The sequence below is a fragment of the Calliopsis andreniformis genome, chromosome 4 (assembly GCF_051401765.1).
Source record: "Calliopsis andreniformis isolate RMS-2024a chromosome 4, iyCalAndr_principal, whole genome shotgun sequence".
In the NCBI taxonomy this organism is placed as follows: domain Eukaryota; kingdom Metazoa; phylum Arthropoda; class Insecta; order Hymenoptera; family Andrenidae; genus Calliopsis; species Calliopsis andreniformis.
In genome coordinates this window covers 1,311,277-1,336,423 of record NC_135065.1, presented here as the reverse complement: position 1 = coordinate 1,336,423, position 25,147 = coordinate 1,311,277, and the positions used below count along the sequence as shown (strand labels likewise).

At 31.6% G+C, this 25,147-nt stretch overlaps 2 protein-coding genes across 8 annotated transcripts; both read left to right on the top strand.

Annotated features, from left to right (window-relative positions):
- Nucleotides 1-21: 21 nt before the first annotated feature.
- Nucleotides 22-14,600, top strand: Tbph (TAR DNA-binding protein-43 homolog). 5 transcript variants are annotated; one of them, XR_013001796.1, is made up of 7 exons: nucleotides 517-906; nucleotides 1,955-2,124; nucleotides 2,402-2,542; nucleotides 6,191-6,866; nucleotides 6,945-7,152; nucleotides 12,490-12,666; nucleotides 12,770-14,600. XR_013001796.1 is itself a non-coding variant. In XM_076377193.1 (5 exons), exons 2-5 carry the CDS (start codon nucleotides 669-671, stop codon nucleotides 5,102-5,104), a joined length of 1,383 nt encoding a protein of 460 aa, XP_076233308.1. In that variant the 5' UTR covers nucleotides 22-50; nucleotides 354-668; the 3' UTR covers nucleotides 5,105-5,748. The 5 variants fall into 5 exon arrangements, 2 of the variants coding, with proteins under 2 accessions (XP_076233308.1, XP_076233307.1); XR_013001795.1 differs by having other exon boundaries at nucleotides 1,997-2,124; nucleotides 6,191-7,152; nucleotides 12,770-14,599; XR_013001794.1 differs by having other exon boundaries at nucleotides 6,191-7,152; nucleotides 12,770-14,597.
- Nucleotides 14,601-16,167: 1,567 nt separating this feature from the next.
- Pmp70 (ATP binding cassette subfamily D member Pmp70) lies at nucleotides 16,168-23,337 on the top strand. Of its 3 annotated transcripts, none has more exons than XR_013001693.1 (13): nucleotides 16,168-16,586; nucleotides 16,655-16,697; nucleotides 16,766-16,953; nucleotides 17,032-17,101; nucleotides 17,252-17,349; nucleotides 17,878-18,058; nucleotides 18,131-18,343; nucleotides 18,425-18,494; nucleotides 18,576-19,051; nucleotides 19,929-20,228; nucleotides 20,315-20,476; nucleotides 20,564-20,754; nucleotides 22,465-23,337. XR_013001693.1 is itself a non-coding variant. In XM_076376361.1 (13 exons), exons 1-12 carry the CDS (start codon nucleotides 16,471-16,473, stop codon nucleotides 20,639-20,641), a joined length of 1,995 nt encoding a protein of 664 aa, XP_076232476.1. In that variant the 5' UTR covers nucleotides 16,168-16,470; the 3' UTR covers nucleotides 20,642-20,680; nucleotides 22,465-23,337. The 3 variants fall into 3 exon arrangements, 2 of the variants coding, with proteins under 2 accessions (XP_076232476.1, XP_076232477.1); XM_076376361.1 differs by having other exon boundaries at nucleotides 20,564-20,680; XM_076376362.1 differs by lacking the exon at nucleotides 22,465-23,337 and having other exon boundaries at nucleotides 16,483-16,586; nucleotides 16,753-16,953; nucleotides 20,564-22,276.
- The last annotated feature ends 1,810 nt before the right edge of the window (nucleotides 23,338-25,147 follow it).

The following is a 25,147-nucleotide window of genomic DNA, read 5'->3' as shown; positions in this document are numbered from 1 at the left end:
GAATGTAACGCTAAGAATAAAGTTGAATATTTAATTCAACAGATTGAAAAGTAGGTATAACATTAAAGTATAAAACTACATTTATTAAACTTATAACACTTCATTTATATAGATCAAAAAATATTATAATTAGCGATGTGTTAATTTGAAGAATTGAATGACGGTTTTATCTATAATTCAAATTTTTAATATTTTCTCACAAGTTCATACAAATGAACGACCTTATATTTTATTAATCGTAAATAAGTAATGAGTAAATAAGTAACTCTCTTGGTTACAGTATTACCCGCATTTCTTTTTCAAATATCCCGAAAAAGATTCATTATGGTTCACAAATTATTTGATTTTTCCAGGAAAAAAATATCGATTTGATGCAAAGTTTTTAAGATATATAGATATTTAACTTTCTCCGTTGAAAAGACTTATTCTCAGACCGGAAATCAAGTGCAGAAGTTTTCAGACATATTGAAAAATGTCGGAATATTCGGGAGTGGAGGGGAAACACTGTTGGCAGCATTGACTGGCTGGGTGAAAAGAAAGAGGTGCGGTGTTGCGTGACTGGCCGCGAGACGAGCGAGCGTGTGTGTTTGTTGTGTTGTACGATTTTCTGATTCTACTTTCTCTGTTGGGAAAGAAAAAACCGTAAGCGGTCGTTGTGAGGAGGAAAAATGTCGTCGTACATCCAGGTTGCTGAGGACGAAGGCGACGAGCCGATAGAATTGCCGACGGAGGACGATAGCACGCTCTTATTGACCACCGTGACCGCCCAGTTTCCCGGAACGTGTGGCCTGAAATATCGCAATCCAGAGTCACGGACGATGCGTGGTATCCGTCTCGTTGACGGACGTCTTCATCCACCCGAGAATGGATGGGGCAAGGCAGTTTATTTCTGTGTCTTTCCTAAAGGTGCTTATTTCATTGCAAATTTATATGCATATATGTACCCCGTTCTCACCCCCTCTACACAACTTAACGCCACGGAGCAACCGACTACTGAGCTTTTTGTATATATCGATTGACACGTAAATTCTTCGTGTGGACTAGCTCGAGCTTGAGCCATTATTCTGTCTTTGCGTTATTTCTAAGGATTTCGTGCGATTCCGTCGCATTACCTTTTTTGCTCCTTTTTTTTTTTTTGGACAACTTCTATTTGATATGCTATTTTTATCATGCAGCCGTGCTAAACACCTTTTTTTCTACAAATTTTCTTTTTCATCGATAATTCGCTCGAAATTCGTGTTAACATTACATCGTGATCATTTGATATTAATTTCTTAACGTCCAGTATTTGTGTTTGTGTTTATCATGTGGCTAATTGTTAAAACAAATTGATTTTCTTTTCTTTTATTATTTTAGTTTACTTTAAATGTAAGTACTTACCTTGAGTCGTGTATGATTTTCTTAAAGAAAAAATTAATAATGGTAGTCTTTATATATATGATTAGTGCTTGTATGATTAAGTTTAGATTTCTGCCTTCTAAATCATAGAATGAAATCAGGCTGCATATAAACAATAACATAAGCAAATGTTAATATTGAACTGAATATACTAACATTCACAGATGTAGGTCGTAATTTAGTTTATATAATATCGTTAATACATATTTCAAAGTATTATTTGATTATACCTATTTATATAGTTGTCTATTAATAAATTCTATAAATGCATTTAAACTACTATGCAATTATATGCTTATAGATAGAATATAAGAGATTAATAAAAGTATGTACTATACACATGCATATACACATACACGTATACACATATTTTTTATCATAATTTTTTATTATTAATTATCTGTACTGGATTTCTGAATTCTTTTTTTTTTTATTATTATTTTTATTGCAGTTATATTTATCTTTCATTTAATGTGAAATATAAGATTCAAATTTTGGAAGAGTTACTAGTAAACAAAAAAAATGTTAGTAGACATGAACACTTATATCTTTTCAGAGAACAAACGTAAATCTGATGACAATTTGGAAAATTCCACAGCTAAGACTAAAAGAATGGAAACAAAGTTGCGTTGCACAGACTTGATCGTACTTGGTTTGCCATGGAAAACAACCGAGCAGAACTTACGAGAGTATTTTGAAACTTTTGGTGAAGTACTCATGGCTCAGGTAGGTCATTCTTTAGTTTTAACAGAAATTTTTTTAAAAATATTAACTACTTTCTTTTATTCTTAAAAGACATTAATATGATACCTAAATTAAAAGTTAAATTTATATTTCATTAAATATTGTACAACAGTTATCTTTATTAATATCTCTTCAAATTTATTTATTGTATAGATATAAACAATATATTGTTTTTCTTATTGTTATAATAATTTTGAAATTGTTATTTGAACAGTTATAATTAATATGTTATTATTAAAATTTCCTATCATTGTTGTAGGTAAAAAAAGATGCAAAATCTGGACAAAGCAAAGGATTTGGATTTATTAGATTTGGAAGTTATGAATCCCAATTAAGGTGTCTTGCACAGCGGCATATGATAGATGGCAGATGGTGTGATGTCAAGGTTCCCAACAGTAAGGTAAGAACATCAATATATTTAATAAGAAACATACATTTCTTTAAATATTTTTAAATAATTTTCAAATATTTAAATACTTGATGTGTTATTTAAGTTTAAAATGTGTGTATACATTATTTGCGTGCACATCATGGACCTCTACATATCTCTTTATACGTTGTCAAGTCATATAATTGTAATAATTCTTGTCATATAATTTTTCAATGAATGATTATTTGGAAGATTTAATATTTTTCTTTAATTATTACTAGTTGTAAACTGTATGAACCTAGTAGATTCAATAATAAAATGATGAATCTTATATATTCTGTAGAAAATTCGTGTATTTAAATGTATGCGAATAAAAACGGTAGAAGTTATGTTTACATAAGTTGAAATCAAATTTTGTTTTATGAATAATATTTGATTTAGCCATGTATAGGTCTAAGATGCATGCAATGAAATATTAATTGAATCTTAAAGTATAGTTCGAATTATAAGGAAATTAACATACTCAAGAAACCTGACTATAGCACAACAATGAATATTTTGCTTTAAAAAAATTTTTTTCTCTATTCTGAATCATTGCAAAAGACTACGACATAATTGATTTCCGCTTATATATCGCTGAATGTCACTTAAATATACATATATATTTTGAGAAAGTCTATTGTGGTATAAATAGATGAATGTGTAATCTATCTAAGTGATAAATTTATACAGACAGGTGATAAATGTGAATGAATGTTTATATGAGTGTTGTATGATACAAAGGGGGTTTACTTTAAGAAAGAAGTATGTTTGCGTGATCTTGTAAATAACCTGGTGTGTTTGTGTCCTTAAAAAGTGTGGTGGAATCTTCGAGTATGTTATGAGAGTACCACTGTCATATTTAAACAGATTATGAATGACTCCAGAATACATACCCAGTTTACGTAATATTTAAAAAAGAATTTGCAGAAAGCCAAGGTGCAATTTTATAAATTTGAATTTCAGTTCTATGCGAATTTGAATGCAATTTTGTGTAACAAACAAAACTTAGTTTGCATTGTAATCCTAAATCTGAAAGAATTAAGGAGATAAATTACCTTTTCATTTATCCAAGTAGTATGCTTCTAATAATGAGAGTGGATTTTAACTGATAGAGATTCAAGTACTCTTAAAGCTGTATCTTTTTCATTTTTTCTTTTCTTAAAAATAATGAACGTTGTAATGGGTATGGTTTGTGTGACAGTGTGTGCGATCGAAACTCTCTATCCACATGCGATGCGTTACGTTACAAATTGTCATGCTTCTCGAAGTGAGACCGGAATTTTGCGAACTAAAAGAGATATTTTAAAATCGCGATACAGGAAATGATAGAATGAAATAGAATCTTTTTACATAATATCTTGTGATATTCAGTACACTAGTAAGCATAAATCAAATTCAGTAGAAACTTGTAGGTTAACGCCCTATATGAAACAGGTAAATGTAAAATTCATAGATGAGTGAAAATTAAAGAGAATTGTCTATTTTGAACTCGTAAATTCTGATACAAAGTATTTCAGAGTTTCATTAGTGTATTACATAGTCTTGAAATGTATAATATATTTGGTATGTAGAATGACACTATTGCAGATAAATCTAAAAGTATGTCATTAGTTACTACGATATGTGCGAGAATGCGTATATGTGTGTGATCGAACAAATTATATAGATAAGAAAAAGTTGTATGTGATTGTCGAGGGCTGGTGTATCTGGTTGCAGAATATTGATGGCTTAATGATGGCTCGTCAGTATGATACGAGCAAACACAATGAATGCTACCGCCCTATACCGGTTCATACGCCAAGTAGTCGACGAGTACCTGTGGCTAAACCTTATATCAACTTAAATACAACCGAGGCTACTAACGCACCTAGGTACGAATCGGAGTATGATTATAAAACCACCCATTATCCATCATACCCGCCGAATTATCCATACGACGATAACAGTAAATATAAGTACGAGGGCCAGAATAATTACAATACCTACGAGAAACCGAATTATCCATCTTACGAGGATCCTGGGTATGATGCGAGAAACTATATGGTCCAGCACACAAATCCACCACCGAATCCCAGTTATGCATCTGAGTCAGAGTACGGAAGATACCCCAACTATGAAGGTCGAGCTGTGTACCCGGTTATGGAAAATCCTGATTATACAGAAAAAGCCAGATACAATTATGGTTATGATAGAAATTACTATGAGGCGGATGGTCGTTATGCATCTACAGATTGTAGATATCCGTTGGACGTGCGATATCCAGACACCAGACACACAGATAATAGAATTCCAAATGACAATAGAGAGGCTGATTGTAGATATCCTGTGGACAATCGTGATATGGATAGAAGATACGATGGTAGGGATCCAGATGGTAGATATACAGTGGACGGTAGGGAAGTTGAAGCCAGATACCCTCCGGACGGTAAGGAAGTGGATGCCAGGTTTGCGGATACAGCAAGATATCCCCCTAAAGAGAATTATTATGACCGTTATTACAAACACCGTCCGTCGAGGGATCATCACGTCTCGGACACGTCAAGATACTGATGAGTTTTGTTACTATCCGTAAATACATAAGTCACGCTTCAATGGGAATAAGTAGTCATTTTTTGTTCAACTGTTTTAAAGCTGATTATGTACAAATTTTTTATCCATCAACAGTAAGAATTCCCTTAAACTCAAATTAAGAGGAATATTTAAAGTTGTTAGTTATGTAAAACTTAATATTCTTTTAATTGATTCAAATAAGAGTTACATAAAATATTCATTGATTGAATTGATCAAGTTACAAGTTTACATTATAATACATGTTTGGCAGCATATCAACTACACCAATTATCTTGCATTTAAATGAATACAGATTTTTCTTTTATTTGACTGGTAATGTTGATTATGGAAAGATTATAACTGTGCTTTCAGATCATTTGAATTAAAATTGAATTAAATTTTGCTTAGTTAATTAAGAACTACTAATGCCTGGTTGGTAAACACTGATAGTTATGTACGTATGTATTCCCCTTGATTCGTGATCTCTGTTACAAATAGTAAAGAACTATTGTTTAATAATTAGTAATAGCTTCGAATAACTGAGTACTCTTTTATCAACTATTGTGCTTATTCAGTTTAAGATGATGTAATATATTTATATAGCATGAAATTTAACATCGAATATAAAGGAAAAAGAAAGGACATTGTACAGATTTATGCATGGATTTACCAGAGGCCATAGTGCTTAAGTGTTATATACACACGGAGATTAAATGTAAATTGTCCAGCCGACACATTTTTCTCTGAGATCGATAACTAGACTTGTGTATCAAAGAATTTTCTATAAAACTTGGCGTTAGTGCAAATTAGTTGTCACAGATTCATGATATGTATTCGTTTAATGTATTGTTTCCTCATATTATTTTCGATACCTATTTTACGAAAACAATCGATACAGGAATTTTAATAGTGTATTTAAACATGAGAAAATACTGAATTTTTTTATCAAACAGATTTTCTTATATACATAATTAGTACAATTAATATAACGTGCACTGTACGCAAGTTTTATTAGATATATAACAGAACAAAAAACGTTGTGAAAATCTGTTGTACATGATTGATTGATTGTGCGTTTGTGCGTAGGAGGGAATGATTCAGCAAGTACCCTGCAAGGTATTCGTGGGACGCTGTACAGAAGACCTAACTGCTGATGATCTGCGCGACTATTTCTCCAAATATGGCGAAGTGACGGACGTGTTCATCCCAAAACCTTTCCGTGCATTTTCATTTGTTACTTTCTTAGATCCTGAGGTAGCCCAGTCTCTGTGCGGCGAGGATCACATAATAAAAGGAGTTTCGGTACACGTATCGAATGCCGCGCCAAAATCCGAAGGGAATAATAAAAATTTTAATAACCAAGTGAATTCAAACATGCGCAGAGGCGCGCCAGGCCCCGTTGAAAATAATGTACAGGGAAACTATCAGGGTAACAGATACATGGGACACTCAGGTAACAACATGGGTCCGAATGGTTGGAATAATCCAGGGAATCGGGGCAACCTGGACATGCCAAATCTCCAAGCGCTGGGAATTACCGGGCAAAATAACGGCGGCGGTGGCGGCGGTGGTATGTCGAATCCTCTGGCGATGGGTGGTTTAAATCTCTCAGCTTTACCCGTAAATCCAGCTCTGGTTGCCGCTGCCTTGAACCAAGCATCTTGGGGTCTGATCGGTAACTTGCAGAATCAGGGAAACGATCAGGGCTATTCAAACCAGCCTGGCCCACCTGGTCAACCACCTTCGGGCAACAATAGTATTGGTAACAGTGGAAACTCTGGTTTTCTCAGTTGGATGAATCAGGGAGGAGGTGATGGTAATACAGGCAATCCCGGAACAGGTGGACCAGGTCCAAATAATCCCAACGCGTCCCAAGGTGCTTGGCAGAATCATCCAGGACAGCGTGACCAGAAATCAAATACCTTTCTCAAGTACGAGTAAGCTGCGTGGAGGGTCCGAGTGTAATCGTGGAAAGCGGCGATTCCGTTCCTTGATCCCGATACGGTTAACCAGTGGCAAAAGGGTGGTTTAGACAACTGTGCGCGTAGGTACAAAATAAACCATGTTACATAAGTATGAGAACCAAAGCCTCTGTCCAATGGGGAACAGGTTTCAGTAACGGAAAAACCGGTTTTGTTCAATTCAATTCGTGTATGATTACATTTCATAAATAGCGTGCTCCGTCGAATATCAAAGTAACAACAGTACCATTTTTCCTCATTGCACGTCACATGATGAATTATTTTGATCCATTTCTCACTTTCTTATCAGCTTCACCAACGACTAGCACAATTCCTTTCTTTCGAACGATAAATAAAAGTGTGTGGTACAGAACGGATAGCTTCGATCATCTGAATTTGCATACTAATTGTGTGATCTCATTTCAAGTGTGTAGTCTAATCTACTCAGAGATAACTATTGTATTGAAATGATAACGACATTGATGATGATCGTGAATGTGTTGTAGAAGAAACAGAACGAGATTTATTATAGTGGAGTACGCATATGTGTTCGTTTATTTAAGGCAAGGTATCGTACCGTCTGTTTAATGTACATCTGAGAATTAACCGTGTGCATACATATTTCTTAAGAGTTCTTAGAACGTAAAAATTTCAAAATATTCTCGGTTCTTGCGTGTGAACCAATTGGATTAAATTTCACTTTGGTCCTTTCTTAATTGTGTAATGATAGTACTTTAAATTGAGTTCTGAACTCGCAGGTAATCGAGAAACGTTATTTTTATACATGTTAAAACCCTAGAGATCTGTTAGTCATTTTACTTAAATCATTATCAGTAATCATGAATGACAAAAGTAAAAAATAATCAGTCTAAAAACTAGATTAAAATTTATTCTCAATCTTTATTCATTCAGTTAAATGCGTAATGTATTTCTTATTAATGTAGTGGATTTATAACTTTCGTTTTCACATACATAGAATATTTTTCTTCCTAGTATTTGTTATATAAAAATCAGATTCTTTATTTCAATCAGAAGGAATAAAGTTTCCAAAGAAACAAATGAAAATTGAAATTTTGGAAATTTTTCCAATTATATTTTAGTATGCATTTATCTTGTATTATGTTAGATAAAATTCAGTCGTCCTTTTATTTGTTTTTTAATACCTTGTAACCACGATTACAAGTAACATTTTCAAGCATCTAAAAGGAGTTTCAGAGGTTGTTTCTCCACTTTCCCACTACCTTTTTCTTTTTTTTAAGAAAACAATGCAACGTGTTTGATGTAAGTGTCATTGTAAATTTGTCTTGTATGAGAAACACGAATGTGTGGATAAGCATATGTATGAAACGCAGTTGCATACAGATTGATCGTAGCTACCCGAAGTATAAAATGCCATTACTTATTGAAAAGTGTCGCCTTAAAGACTATTTCTAGCGTGTGCACACGAACGATTTATATGAGAAATGTGTTTTAAATTAGGTATGATAGATGATGTGTCCAAAATTTCACTGGTTGATTGCGTGTGAAAGATGGTATTTCAAATTGGATTAAATTCTCATTGCAGTATACTTATTTAGAGACACAATATCGTACAAATTGTTGCAAGTTTTCTAAATGCTTTTGCAACAAGGAAATTAAAAATCGAAACGATAAAGTAAAGAATAGCTTTACAAGTTGAAAGTTGAGTATTTACTTTCCAAAGATAGTAATGAACAGTTTCATTCACGATGCACGATTATAGTCAATAACTTTTATATAGTTACAAAGTTTATGGAAAAAATACAGAGATAATTACATTCTAACGTTAATCATATGCTGCATTGAAATTAATTCTAGGGTGATTATTTCAAACATTTATGAGTACACATTCTAGAAGAATAAAAACATTCTTATAAGAGACATTTGTGCTGTTATATCTTCCGTGCACAACATTATTGTAGAAATCTCACGGATATTTCCTATTTGACGTGCAAACAGTTTTATCAATTATTATCACTAATGCAAGTTATGTTACAATTGAGGATGTTTCCAAAATGTTTCCTGAACTGCTATAAATGTATATTTTTAATTGTAAGCACAAAAAATACATTATTAATTGTTTACATTTAAAATACAAAGTAATATCTAAATTCTAAACTCAGTCTGGTACACAATTTTATTTACATTTTATCATTCTTACAATTAATAATATACACTAATCTAGTTTAGCCAAATATTTAAGGAACATCTAATGTCCTATGTTTCGGGGAATATAAAATTGCTTATACTGAAGAAATAATTTTTTTCTTTTTGTTTTTAAGTAACAAATAAGAAGATTATATATTATAATCGATTTAGATTGGATTGTTTTACCTCATGTGTCTCTTTCTCGGTGTGTGTGTGTGTATGGCGGTCGAATGTATTTGTTAATGGTCGTCTCAGAACTACAGGCATGAAAGTTCATTTGAGAAGTGATTTGCTGTTTACGGTAAGAAACATGTATTTGATGAAAAAGAGAAGGATAAAAGAAAAACATATGAGTTGATATATAGTGAGTGAGTATATAAATAATTGTGACACGAGAGGTAATTATTGTGAAAATAATATTTTATGAATGGGACAGTCGTTATTGAATGCCTGATGTATACTATATACACACACATATATATATATATATATATATATACACATATATATATCTTTATTGATTCAGAATGTTTATACATAATGTAAAGAGAACTTTGATGGGAAGAAAGTGCGTCAAATTTAATTATTGACGTCCTTCTGTAAATGATAACTCATATACAAAGACTGTAGTTTAAGACAACTTTTAACAGACATTAAAGCCGTTTCTAGGTCATAATTATAGCCGGTTGATCTATTTCAAATCGTTCGCCGAATAGTAAATGCATTCTAAGTTTCTTTGATAACCCAACTGATTCCATTTTGTGCAATTATACATTCTTAGAATACGAGTTGTTTGAGAGTGTGCAAGATTTTCATTGAGTTGGTTTCTATTTATACATTAAATACTTAAGTATCAACTAGAAACAACTGTTTTGCTCAAAAACATGCCTTGCAGAACGATTTGGAAGTGATCCATAAAGTGTGTAAATATACATAAGGAACATTAATGTCGTTCGTGAACGTTACAGATTTTGTTGTAGCACTTCAATTGTAAATTATATTCAAGATTGCGTTTTAAATGAGATATTGAATGATTAAGATCGATAAAGTTTTGTCATGTGAGAATGTCATTTTGATAGGTAGCAGAGATTGATTCTTATTCAATAAGTTCATTACAGTATGATTAAAAACTGATAAATTGGCAATAGTTTATTTACACTCTCTAATCTCCTTCATCAGACCACTTGTTAATTATCCAGTCTCTAAGCTTAAACAAGATAACATAAACCTAAACATCTGCTTGAATATATTACATTAATTTATTTTACTTTTTTTGCAAATTTTACCAATGAAGTGTAGTTCGCAAAATAATGTATAGTATCAGAACAGTGTTTCATTTACTACTATTTTTTCATAGCTGTCTTTATTTTTGTTCACTAAGTACATAATAAATAAATCCTACATCTAAAGTTAATAACATTTATGATCAGGTAATTTTTTAGGCATCAAACTCATCCCTCTAACAGTTTTATATTTATTTCAGATTCAATATTTCTTGTATTTAAGACTAATATATGCTATTACCTGTTACAAGGTGGTTCAAGCATTTGAAACCACTCAGTATCAATTTAGATAAAATTTACAAGATACAAAGAACTATATGCTCTATATTATTCTTACATGTTACGTGTAGCTTTTAAAATTTGATATTATATTTGTCTTCAAGTTTTGAGATTCTTAAGAAATATTACTAAGTAGATTTATTTATAAATTTTATTCTTTTGTTATGATATAATGGTTAAATATGTTTGAAGGTCTGAATTTTTTAAATCTTGTTTTAATCTTTTGATTCAAAAAATTAGGGTTTTTTAAAATGTTATGATTTACATTCCTACTCTTCAAACATAAAACAGTATCTTATTACAATTAGGTTCCAAATTGACCTCTTTGGATCTTGATAAAGCTAGTTGGCAGTCTTTTCAAATTTTAGTAAAATATTTTGACTGAACACCTGAAATCTTAGAAACTACAAGCAATAGGAAATTACAGAATATACATTACATCAATTTCAACACTTAATGTGAAAAGCTTGGACCTCCTTTATATATGCATAGTATTATTTTATATTCCACTGTCTTGTTAAATGACGAAAAAGGGAAGAGAGAATGAGTGAACAGTTCTATCCACAGAATCATACAGAGTTATGAAATCCTTTGCGAATTACACAATAAAAATTGCCAACATTTTTTTGCATGAAGGTGATGATTTTGATTATGATAATAGTGGTGGCAGTGATAGTGTGATGATGAGGATGTTGATGATGATGAATAATGGTTATGAGTTTGAGGATGAGGATGAGGATGAATATTATGCTGATGAGGGTGGTGGTAGTGGTGGTGATAGTAATGGTGGTGGTGGTGGTGATGGTGGTGGTGGTGGTGGTGGTGGTGGTGGTGCTGATGGTGGTGGAAGTGGTGGTGATGGTAGTAGTAGTAGTGATGGTGATGGTGGTGGTGGTGGTGGTGGTGATGATGATGATGATGATGATGATGATAATGATGATGAGGATGAGGATGAGGATGAGGATGAGGGTGGTGATGATGATGATGATTATGATGATTATGATGACTGGAAGTAAACGAGAGGCATGGAAGCGTCCACTGAACGTCAAAAACAGGTGACTACGATCTGAAATTAATACTAACATAGTATGGGTTTGCATTATCAAAATTGAAACATGCTCATCAAAAGATTTTTGGTATAGAGATTTCCTTTCATTATTTCTTTTAGGGTTTTGACATTATTCCCCCACATTTGATCATTTTCTAGCATTTTAAAATTTTTCTATTTATTACATAGTTGACATTTAATACTTGAAGAAAATAATTGATTCCACAATTTATCAGTGATTTATACTGATATATTTTGTTCATTGAGTTAATCTCCTCTTTATTGATATCAGACATTTATTTTCTATTCATTAAATTTCACCTTGAAGTATTATTCAATTATTTATTCAGAAAGAACAGAAATAATTTCAATTGTATATTTTTTATACACATTGTAAAATTCGTCTGTTTAGAATTTAGAATTGAACAATTCTTTGAACCTTCATCTTTCATGTATGTAAATGTTATTTGTAAGTTAAAAAGAAACAAGTAGATGGTACCCTTTGATCAAAGTTTAAGTATTTATTTTAAAGAAAATCTAGTAGGAAAAAAAGAGTAAAAAATCGCGTTGTAATCAATCTCCTTTTTATTATATTTATGAAACAGTTCACATAAACAAATATTAATTGCTTATCGTTCTGTTTGACAGCTCAGTTGAATGAATTGTAGTCTAAAAATCCATGTGGACTGATAAATTTTACAAATGTTACAAGTAATAGCCAAGAACAATGAAGGAGATACAGGAAAATGGATAAAAATGTGAGAGAGAAAGGAAATATCAGAGTAAATAGCATAAATTGGATGCACCACAACAGACTTATGAAAAGTTTGTAGATAATGAAAATTAGTGTTTTCAAACTAAAGAAGTTTTCCATATATTTCATAATAAGTTTTAAGGAAATTTAATATTTTCTTATTTTTGTTTTCAGATGATGTCAATTGCTACATTTGCTTTATCACCAATCATTTAAATAACAATTAGGCCTATTTAACAAGGAATACGCACGAACTTCGAACTCCATACGTATCCAATCGCTTAGATTGTAGGTAAAAATACCCCAGAACTGCTTGAGTGTGTGTATTCTCGTTTTCGAAAGATTGAACAAAAACTTTAAACATTTAGATGTGTTCAGTTAAATATATTTAACTTTCGCCTAACCAACAGCGGGGCATTCATGACCCATCGTATCATCACAACAGTCGGCTATTCGAGGTTTAAGAAAAAGGATGTGTCAGAAACGTAACATAGCTAAATGAAAAAGTGTTCCTTTTATCTATAATTATTTTATAAAAGCATTCTTGCAGGAAAATTTTTGTAAATCTATATTCACAAAGTTATAAACGTAACTAATTAGCATTTTTAAATGTATCTCTTTCTTTGACTAATTTAGATGTGTACCATATCATGGAGCTGAACACTGGTGATGACAATAAGTAATATGTTAAAGTAAACTTTGCTCAAATATTCATAGTCTTAATCAATTTTAAATGTTTCATAATAATCTTTAGTTTCCTATACAAATAAAGATTGCATGATTCAAAAATAAATGCATTGTGGTAGAAAAGTGCCTGATTTTTATAATACACAATAGAAATAAAAAATAGTACTTTTTAATTTTTATATCTCAAATGGAAGAATAAAAATAATTCATAAATATTAAAGAAATATAATGAAATGTATGAAAAAGTATGTAAAAAAAGGTAAAAACCTATATCTGCTGAGATTCAAATTTTCAACTAGCACGGAAACAAAAAACTCAAAGCACTTTCTCATCCAAGTGTGCAAGTTCTTTGACACATGTTCTTTCTAAATGATACCTGTTTCTTGGACACATTCCGCATGCCAAAAGCTTTTGGTTAATTTTTCAAAAATGATAGTCCATACACCTAATAGTTTTTTTTTACCTACGATATAAGTAAGCAATCAAACGTGCATAGAGTTAACTTAATCGGAACTTAGAAGACCGTGCATACTCCTTCTAAGCATTAGCTTGCATAGATGGCAAAAAGCTGTACTTGCTCTTTAAGCAATCAAACCTATGGTTGCTGTCCCAGAAGCAAAAGTTTCAATGAAATAATTTGTGAATATAAAGGCTGGTGATTCTTAATTACTTACACTACGCTATAATTTTCACTTTTTTACGGCTGTTCGAGCCATAAAAAGACACTACTCGAGCCTTTACTCATATGCACTGAAGGCCACTCTTACCAAAAAGCCAAGGTTCCTACATCGATAACAATGCACAAATTTTCAATGCAAATTGAGGACTATCTTATTTTAATTATACATACATAGATTGATAAAGTCTTTATATTTAAAAGAAGCATTCTTTATATTTGCAAAAGACGTCACCAAAGGATGAAGGCATTTTACCTGAAGCAAGTATTTTATATATTTTACCTTGTCAGTATTCATGCTTGCAATATATTTTTTTACTTCCATAGCCTTTAAATATTGTTTAAAAATGAATACCATCAATGAATGGTTAAACCAACAAATAATAAGAAACTCAATAACAGTTTCATCATACATTTACATCTAATTCAATATGCTCAATTCTATTATCATATTATTATAAGCGCTATAAACCCTTAAATAGCTAATGTAAATAGTTTATATTTATTAATCTTTCTGATTTCAAATAAGTATCTGAAAAGTGATAATGTAACAATTATGCAAATCGTTATAGTTTTATGGTAAGTCATCGTAGGAATTTTAATGTTAAAGAGAAAAGAAAATGAGATATACTGAACTTTTCTTTTCAGACAAATAATACGTTAATGATAATCTGTGATCACAGCATTTTTATGTAACATATATGGAATAATTATATGTATTTTATGGTGTTAATAATTAATAAAAACTGTTGTTGTTTCATATTTATATAATGTTCAATCATTTTACATGTCATATAAATACATAATAGCAATTAGAACTTTTAAGAACAAAAATAAGATAATCCTGTTTCATTTGAATAAAGAAAATAACATGAATACTAACTGTCTAATAACCAATAGTAGAAGAGGAAGAATAGAATAAATTAAGAATAATGAAATTGTGTTAAAACATTTATTTGTTGATTATAAGTAAACTGCGAATCTTTATGAATTTATGGCAAATTTCAATATGCAGAAACATACAGTATTTATACAATATAGAAAATTTTATCAAATATTGAAAGTTAAATATACTTTATAGTATTTTGAGGGAGAAACATATTTTTAACTATGTTGCACTTCTCTAATTCTGTTTATGAAAATTGGAATTTGCATAAGCACCCTTAGTCTAATCATAAGTATTAAAAAAACTGTTATAGCCATTAATGTAAGAGAATATTTGTCTCGCAGCTATAACAGAATTTGACAACACAACCTGAACAATGAATACGATAATGACTGATCCCGCATGGCTCTGCTATGAACTTTGCACTAATAATAGAAGCATTTAGTTTGTCAAATTCAAACTATCTTTAGTAATTCTTAAACCATTGTAATTAACACAGGAACACTTAAGTACAACTTCATAATTCGTGATTTTTGTATTATGTATTTTGATTTCTAGGATATGTAATTAAACATATTTGAAATTTTCTGTACACTTTTCCAGTTTACTTGACTACAATGTTATATAACAAATCATGGAAATTTTTTTCATAGAATAAACAATTTATACTAAAAACTAAAATATACAGTAAAATATAAATAACAAGTGAGAACTCAATATTTTAATTACGTACATAATTTCTGAACGAAAAAATGAATGAGGTAAATACATTGTGTATATATGTATGCGCTCTGATAATGACTAAGTAAATCAAGCGCATACATATGTACATATAATAATGCAAATTGATTAATGATAACTATTCATGTTGTACCTATACGTGTATAATTTTACATAATCCTTCAAAAATTCACATCTCTTATCAAGTAAAAGTGTGCGTTTGTTTAATATTATACAATATCGTTGAATGTATACACAGTAGTAATAGAAACAGAACATCTCCTATGTTAGATTATATCGCTCATTTGTTACAATAACGACATAACTAAAGGGAAAAAACAGTTTTTTAAGTACTGATCCAAAAAAGAACAGTCTACAGTCGACACAAAACGAAGACATCATCTCATTTCCCGAAAAATTGTGATTTCTGAGTTATGTCAGTGCTACAGCAAATGAGCGATAGGTGTATGTTTTTGAAACTTCACTTTCTCGTCCACCGCAAATAAAGTGAATTCGATAGTTGTTTCTGGTGAATGTGTTCTGTACACGTTGCTATATTAAAAAACATTCAATTATAAGTCCAGAGAACATTTAAAGTGCTTTAATCTGATAATCTGATACTATTGGGATTACGTTTAAGTTTGATAAGTACAAAGTATGAAGCAGTTTATCTATATGAAAAGGTTAGAATTGATAAAAGTACAGAAATTGTGAAGTCGATAAGTGGTGTGAAATATAGCTGATTCATTCAAACTTATTCGCCCCTCGGCCCCACCATCTGTTCACGTTCACCATCGCAAATCGCAAATTAGTGAAGCTGACTGGAACTGGAAGTTGACGCAGAAGAGTTAAGGCCGTCGTGGAAGACGGTGCGTGTTTCATCGATCTCTTCTAGTGTCAAAAAGAATGGCACCAGCACTTAGCAAATTCGCGAGCAGGCGCACGTTGGCTGGTGCTTGTGCATTAACCGCGTTAATATGGATTTTGAAAAGAAGAGGCAAAAAGCAATTTGTCAAGAACAGGTAAACCGTACACACGAACCCCGAAATCGTTATCATTGAAGCATTCAATACTTATTTTTGTTTCGTAGAAACGCGTGGCCCGCTGCTGATATTCAGTATGTCATTAAAGAGGTAAAAATGAAAAATATGTTAGAATTAAACAGACCGTAATTGTTGGTCGTAAAAGTAACGTTTTTCAGGAAAAACCGAAAGGTCCAAAGGCTTATGTTAACGCAAGATTTTTCCGACAACTGCGTCAATTACTTGCCATTGGTATACCTTCAGTTATATCTACCGAATTTGGATTTGTTCTTCTTATTGCTGCTTCACTCGTTGCAAGATCTTTCTGTGACCTTTGGATGATAAACATAGGCACTTTGATTGAATCGTATGTTACATTTTTTATTTTTGATGAAATTATGTACTTCATATAAAAATTGTGGGATATATTATCTTTCCATTTTAGATCAATTGTTAATATGGATGCTCCTTTATTTAAAAAGAGATTAATGAGGTTTTTAGCTGTACTACCGGTGGTAAGTAGAATTATTTGGTATAAAGTGTAGCCCAAGTTGCTTTTGTAGGCTGCTAATATGGTCTTTCCATTCAGGCTGCCAAGCAGCTTTATCTTTTTACCAATTGGAAGAAATTATTGATATGATCTTCCATGATTAATATTTATTTAGATATCTGTTGTGAACAACGTACTGAAATATGGTATATTCGAAATGAAGTTGAGGTTACGTACAAATATCACACGAGATTTAATGAACGAGTACCTTAAGTAAGTTAAATTTTTTGCATTATTCATTTCATTTACCTTGAACAAAATAATGTTCAATAAATTATTTATTATTGATTGTGGTAGTCATGTATTATTTTATTTCAAAACAGGATGACTATTTAGGATTTATCATTACCTTGTCTCACGGTAGATAGAATTTTTGGTTTACTTTTGTTTGACCTTGGTGAGTGAAAGGCACTGAAAATGAATGAGAAATAATGAAAGAAGTAACTCAGCATATAATTCTGATATGAAGTAATATGAATACTAAATAGCATACTTATTCATTTTTAGTCTTTCTCAGTTTTTGTCAATAAGCAAAACAGAAAATCTAATCTCTGTTCAAAACAAATTTATACATGCTTACTTTATAGTGTCAGAGGTTGGTATAAAATGAATTGAATCATGACTCTGCAAAGGACTTTGATATATTGAAATGAGGGACTGTTTGAATTAAGTTATTTTTGTATAATGAATATTTTATCTCTTAAAATGTTTAAAATGTAGATGTGTTTATAATTATTGCAGGGGCTTCACATATTATAAAATGAGCAATTTAGATAACCGTATTGCAAATCCAGATCAACTCTTAACTACTGATGTTGATAAATTTTGTGAAAGTTGCACAGATCTTTACAGTAATATTGCAAAACCTTTATTGGATATTTTTATCTACGTTTATAGATTGACAACTAATCTTGGTGGTGAAGTATGTTAAACAAATGTTTATTATAAATGTTTATGTTTTTTTATATCATTTAATTTGCATCATGTTTTCTAGACACCATTGATTATGTTATCTTACCTTGTCTTTGCTGGTACTGTATTAACTCATCTTCGTAAACCTATTGGGCCAATGACAGTGAAGGAACAACGACTTGAGGGTGAATATCGACATATTAGTTCACGGTTAATTACAAATTCTGAGGAGATTGCATTTTATCAAGGGAATAATAGAGAGAAATTAACTTTGTTAGCTAGCTTCTATAAGCTGGTAAGTGCTGTCATATACACATTAAGTGTTCTGCAAATATTCTACTCTATGAATTTATAAACATATTCATAATTTTTATAGGTAACACATCTACGTAAATTTTTGGAATTCAAAACTTTAATAGGAATAATAGATAATTTCATTGGCAAATGTAAGATGTAACTACTTTTAACTGTGTAAATAATCATTACGTAATAGATACTGATATGTAATACCAGTTTATTTTTTTTAGATGTGGCAACAATAGTTGGTTTTTATGCAGTGAGTTTACCATTTTTTAAAAAAAATCATCCTGTGCTTTCGGGAACTCCTGATCATCGGTTTAAGAATTATTACACATATGGCCGAATGTTGGTAAAATTAGCTGAAGCTATAGGAAGATTAGTATTAGCTGGAAGAGAAATGACACGACTGGCAGGATTCACAGCGAGAGTCACGGAGATAAAGGTCGTTCTCGAAGATCTGAACACAGGAAAATATGAGAGGACAATGATTTCCGACTTTAAAGACGAGCCAATTGGATATCCAGGCGGTGGAAAGATCATCACTAAAGATAACGTTATACGTTTTGATTGCGTACCATTGATAACTCCAAATGGAGATATTCTTGTTAAAGAATTATCATTTGAAGTAAAATCGGGAATGAATGTGTTAGTATGCGGACCAAATGGTTGCGGAAAGAGTTCTCTCTTCAGAATCCTTGGAGAAGTAAATCATTATACTTTTTAACTATTTTAATCTATTATTGCAAATAATATTAGATAAAAAATGTAGTAAGATTTGAGTTCTAGGAAATCATCATAACATGCAGGTGAAAGTGTTATGGTCAGGAACAGTCATTTGCACGTTTGTGAATGGTACATGATACAATTTTTACTACACGATGTTAAGGGGTAATAATATAAATTTATTTTCACCATTTTACATACTAATTTGTTGAATCATTTGTGAAGTGAAGCAACTAAGTTTTTCCAAAACTTAGTGTGAAATTCAGTGGAAATATCAACTTCAAGAAGTTCATTTACATATTAAGGATAAGCAAGACTGTCTGAATACAATTTATTCTCATTTTACTAATAATAATTTGGCATATGGTTTATCATATCTAATGAATTTGGTTTCTTGTCGACAACAGGAAATTATAAAGAATTGAAAAAGTTTTATCCTTTTATTGCGTAGAATTATTTAACAAAATCGGTCATATTGATAACACTATGATTGAATTTATTTCATTGATTCCTGTCATTCTATAAAAATATACCATATGCAATTTGACACATTCATTATATATGTAACATTTATTGTATGTGACTTTTGTTCGTGTATGGGTCAAGTGTGTTGTAATGTAGGGGGAAAAACGCAAATGATCTTTACCAGATCTTAACACCTCCTCTGATAATTCTTCTATTTGCATATTCTCATATTTCTCTCGAAATCTTATATTTTCACCAAAGTGTTATTTTTACTCAGCATATTTTGCAGTATATTAGCAATAATAGATTAAGATATACATGGTAGTAGATTAGAATGTTATACACCGCTATACTATATACGAATTTTTAACTTTCTCAATTTATTTAATCAGTTGTGGCCAGTTTGGAGTGGGACAGTTACTAAACCACCCCGTACTAAACTGTTTTATATTCCTCAACGTCCTTACATGACTTTGGGTACTCTGAGGGATCAAGTAATTTATCCTCACACGAAGGCAGAAATGATAAGGCGTGGACAAATGACGGATGATGACCTGAAAAAGCTACTGGATCTAGTTCAATTGGGTCACCTATTAGAAAGAGAAAATCTTACGAACAGCAAAGGACAAGGTTGGGATGTTGTGGCTGATTGGATGGATGTCCTGTCAGGTGGTGAAAAGCAGCGTATAGCGGTAACATTTTTTCTTTAACATGTGATATAATAGTTTATATCATATAATAATTTCATCATAAATCTTTGTTTTTATTTTTCGCACAGATGGCTCGACTCTTTTACCATAAACCACAGTTTGCGATTTTAGATGAATGCACAAGTGCTGTTAGTGTCGATGTAGAAGACTCAATGTATTCGTATTGTAGGCAGGCAAATATCACTTTATTCACCGTTTCACATCGACGATCGCTTTGGAAACATCATGAGGTACCGAAAAAACTACTACTTTTATTGACTATTAATGATTATTATTAATTATAAATACCTATTTTTCTATATATTTCTTTTTCTTAGTATTATTTACAAATGGACGGAAAAGGAGGTTACGAATTCAAAGCCATTAAACCGGATACAGAAGAATTTGGATCGTGAATTTTTGTGTCCCTTGCATCCGGTAATACTAGCTAAAATGTAAGGGACATTTACATTATGTTTTGATTCAATACTGAATCTATATTTAATGTGCATATAGTGTACAACACTATGTACGTATTATATGTGTTCTGTGCAATTCACACAGATTCGCGAGTATTGTGTATATCATAATTTTAACTGTAGTACATAATTGTATATTTTTATATCAAATTTTTATATACAATATGGAATGAATAACGTGAAAATGTTAACGCACATTGTGATTGAGGCCTTAATGTAATTAACCTTCTATAACTATGTGTAAGTGTTGCTGTATCAGTGTATATTCCAAGAGTACTATAGTATTGCCACGATCGAAGTCGATTGACCAGCTATTAATTTTGAACCAAAAAGGAACATGATTTGTTATAATCCTTAATGGGTCTGTAATCAAACGAAGCATTTCGATTGTCCAACAACATTGATCTATCATTTATAGCTACAACCGACAAAATAGAGACAGGAATAGGCTAATGAAGATTTCAAATGATATATTTTTCACTAGATTTTCATACAAATTATGTCACTGGAATTCTAGTGTTTCCACAAAGAAAATGTCATTAAAAAAGGAGTAATTTGAACTATTTTAACGACATTGGATAAAATCTGAATTTAGGTTTTGTCTTATTACAAATCGTCTCATTTACACGACAAAATCATAAATCATTGTGAAGACGATACTTAGTTCCTCGGTAACTTGAAAAAGCAGAGTAATCGACTGATTAGTAAATATATATAAATAAAAATGTAATATCTATAGTTTTTCTTAAATGTTTACGAAAATATTATTAGTAGAAGTGATCTCCCGATAAAAATGATATCAAGTGTAATGAAATTTAAAGTGATAATTTTTAAATTCTGCAATTCACTCTTTTATGTAATAGCATTAAATGACCCGACTAATTTTACGTATGAAATCAATTTAATCAAGAAAACCCCTCGAATATGTCGGTGTAACGTTCATGAAAATCTAATGAGAAACTAAACCTAATGTTTTCACTTTTGCAGTTGCGAATCGAAATTGTTTCATAAAGAAGCAAAAAGTTATAAAGATAATTCACGTCGATCTAAAGTTACAAAGAGACTTCGATCGAGGTAATATCGTACTGTGACAGTTTTTTGTTTCCAATGATGTAAAAGGAGAAAATAGTATAGAGATATAATTTTTTGTCCTTGAGTATTGAGACATAACATTTTTTTCCTGTTGAAACCAATATATTTTTGATACTTAATGACTTGTCACCTTATCGTACAATATCGTTAGCTACTATTTAATGTACCATATACATTACAAAATTATTATAGATGTACATATATAAGAAAGAAATTGTAATTGACTTGTTTCCTATTTTTAAGAATGTAATTGTAATTTGTTATGTGTGGACCACATTGAATAGGCATTGTCAGAATACATATATATCGGATTGCTGGACAATAAGAATGTGTAATAAAATTATTATAATGATAAAAAGGCTAAATGAACAAAACTATCAATGAATTTATATTTACAGCTAATTTCTTTATAATATTTCTCATTTATTACGAAATATTGTGTGCATTGTCTTACTAAATGCTACATAAATAGAATTGTACTAGAAAAGTGTAACATTTTTTTGTTTAAACATCAATCTAACTAGAATTAAAAAATCAATTTTTATCATAATGAATATATTATCATATTCACTAAGAATTTATTCGAACTTAGATCCATACCTAATACATACAATTTTAAAATTTCTTAAATAATACATTTTTAATGTAAATTCTCTTTTCATTTTCAGTAAAAACTATTCATCGACATGAAACTAATTAACTCTACTAAAGAAAAAATTGAGAAAATAAGGATACAATGAATAATGCATTTTACAATACAGCATAAGGTAAATAAATGAAATGATCTAATATGCTGCATTATTTAAGCTTAAGAGACTATCATTTTTGTTCCTGAGTTATAGGATTCTTGACTAAATACTTAAAATTCCTTAGAATAGTTATAGAAATACATGAAGCGTCGTAATGCAGCAATCATATATAATTTTATTATTTTGTGAAAGTAGATATAAATAAGCAGGAGAAATTTTGGTTTTTTAAAAAGTTAGCTATTAATCATAAGTTCGGATGATAAAATAAAAATTTGATAAAAAATGGACTTGATTAGTTTTTATTTTCAAAGTTTCATCATATGCCATACACTTCATATAGGGTGTCCCATTTAATTGGAAACCCCCGAAAGTGCTACCTCTGTCGGCCAGAGATGAAAATACAAAGGTCTTGTCCCCGTTCTAGATACCACTTCTTAAACGTTAGTTGTAGCTTGTAGCCTATTATGGAACTGTCATTTCTGTAACCTAAATAAATGCGAACGAATAGATTCTTTGTTAATTATTTGTATCATCAGCGCACAAAATTTTTAGTTGTAAAATGTTTGCTTGGGTCAATTTGAGTTTTTCACTTCATGTCATCCAAAAAATATGAATATAATAATAATTGGTTAAACAACGCACAAGGATTAATATGCGTGACTAATAATCGTTTGGACATGACAATATGATGAAATAATAATTTAATGATTTACTAGCATAAAAATGAGATGATAAAACACCATGTACCTTAATTGTGAAGACTAGGATAAATTATCCAACCTGCTACTTCAAGCAACTTGTAAATTTATTGTCCCTCGTATACTTTGGCTTGTTTATAAATCTTCTACTCCAGGTATCTTTCCTGAGGTGTAGAAAGTGAGTTTTATTACTCTTGTACTTCAGTGTGGAGATAGTCTTTTGGTTTCTAGTTACAGATAACTATGTAAAACCTTACGTCAGGGATATTGGTGAACATAGTTTCTAAGAAATTATTATTTCTAGTTAAAAACATATAAACTGAAGAACAACAGGATTCTGTGGCTGGCTACTGTAACCAGTTTAATAAATTACAATCTATTCATTGTATGTACCATTGAGGCAAGACATCATGTCGATACACTACTTCCAGAAATGATCCTGTCTCTCATTCCATATTACTATCTAAACTGTTTGCTATCAGCTTTAGTGGTCCCTCTTTGTGGGTACTCAAGTTTTATAATAGGTAGATCCCAAATAGTAAATTTTAATAATAAGTATGTTGAAAAAGTTTTAGCTAGATCAATTGTGCCTCAAGGATCACATTGTTAAACTTGTACCTTCCACTCTATTTCAATGACTGTGTAAGGTTATTACTAATAGCAAGTTTCTCGTTTATGCAAATAACTTAAAAATCTTTTGCATTATCGTAAATAAACACAGTACTATTCTCCTATGAATTAATCTTTTAAGTTAGGAAAACTGATGTCATGAAAGCAATCTTAGATTCAATATATTGAAGTGTCTTATGATCCACTATTGCCAGTATTCCTTCTTTGGATATCATATTTGTTTCCTATTTATCTTTTAATGATCACTATCAGAAACTAGGTAATTCAATTTTTTAGTTATTTGGATTTATTCATCGTAGCTCCGTACTCTTTGTCACAAGCGGTTTACGCTTCGCTCGTGATAGCTGTTCATACAGATATACCTGCTTGGACGTGGATGTTGAAGAGCGCGCGGACTAGCCACGTTTCAGACAGGATTGCGACTTAATAGGGGTGCGAAGAAGAAGAGGAGTTGGTAATTTGTCATCTCGTATTGAACTCGCTAGCTCGAAGTTGTTCCTTCGAGCCCGAAGAAGGCCTACGTATGACCTGAGGCCCGGACCCCTTTGAGCTTAGGCCCGCGCTAGCTTCTCTCCAATTTGCACCCTTCTGTTTTTATGTATGAGTGTGAGTATTTTTCGTGCCTCAGGAGAAAACTCCTGGAAATCATTGCCCCCAATTGTTTCCACAGAACTTGTCGTGAGACACAAATAGTAGATTACCGTTTCCACTCGAGTCATTCAGTCGATGAGCGCGAGGGAAAAGTCGCGTCGCTAAGAATAAGAATAGCGATTAAGAAGTGAAAAAAGTCAACTTCTCTATTTGCTAACGGATTTTCATACAGGTAATAATATCTATCGGTCCCTTGTCTTATCTCGATCAAAATGATACTAAACACAACATGATTCTGATTATTTATAACAAAGATACATAAAATTTGATTCGCAGAAAGGGAGGTCTTACTCGTCTTTCTCTTCTTTCATCTCAAATCTTTTCTCGCAATCATCGACTGAATGGTTCGGGTGGAAACAGTAACGTGCCACCGTCCGTAGATAGAAAGAGAGGAACTGCAAATTGGAGAGAGATAAAGAGAGCCGAAGCTCAAAGAGGTCCGGTCCTTAGATCATAGGACAGCTTCGAGCTTCGAACAGCTTCAGCACGGAACGATAAGCTACCGTCACTTTCCCTTCCCCTCTGCATCGCTGCCAAATCGCAACCCTGTTCGAAACGTGGCCAGCCCGCGCACTCTTCAACATTCACGCACAAACAGGTGTACCTGTATGAACAGCCATCCC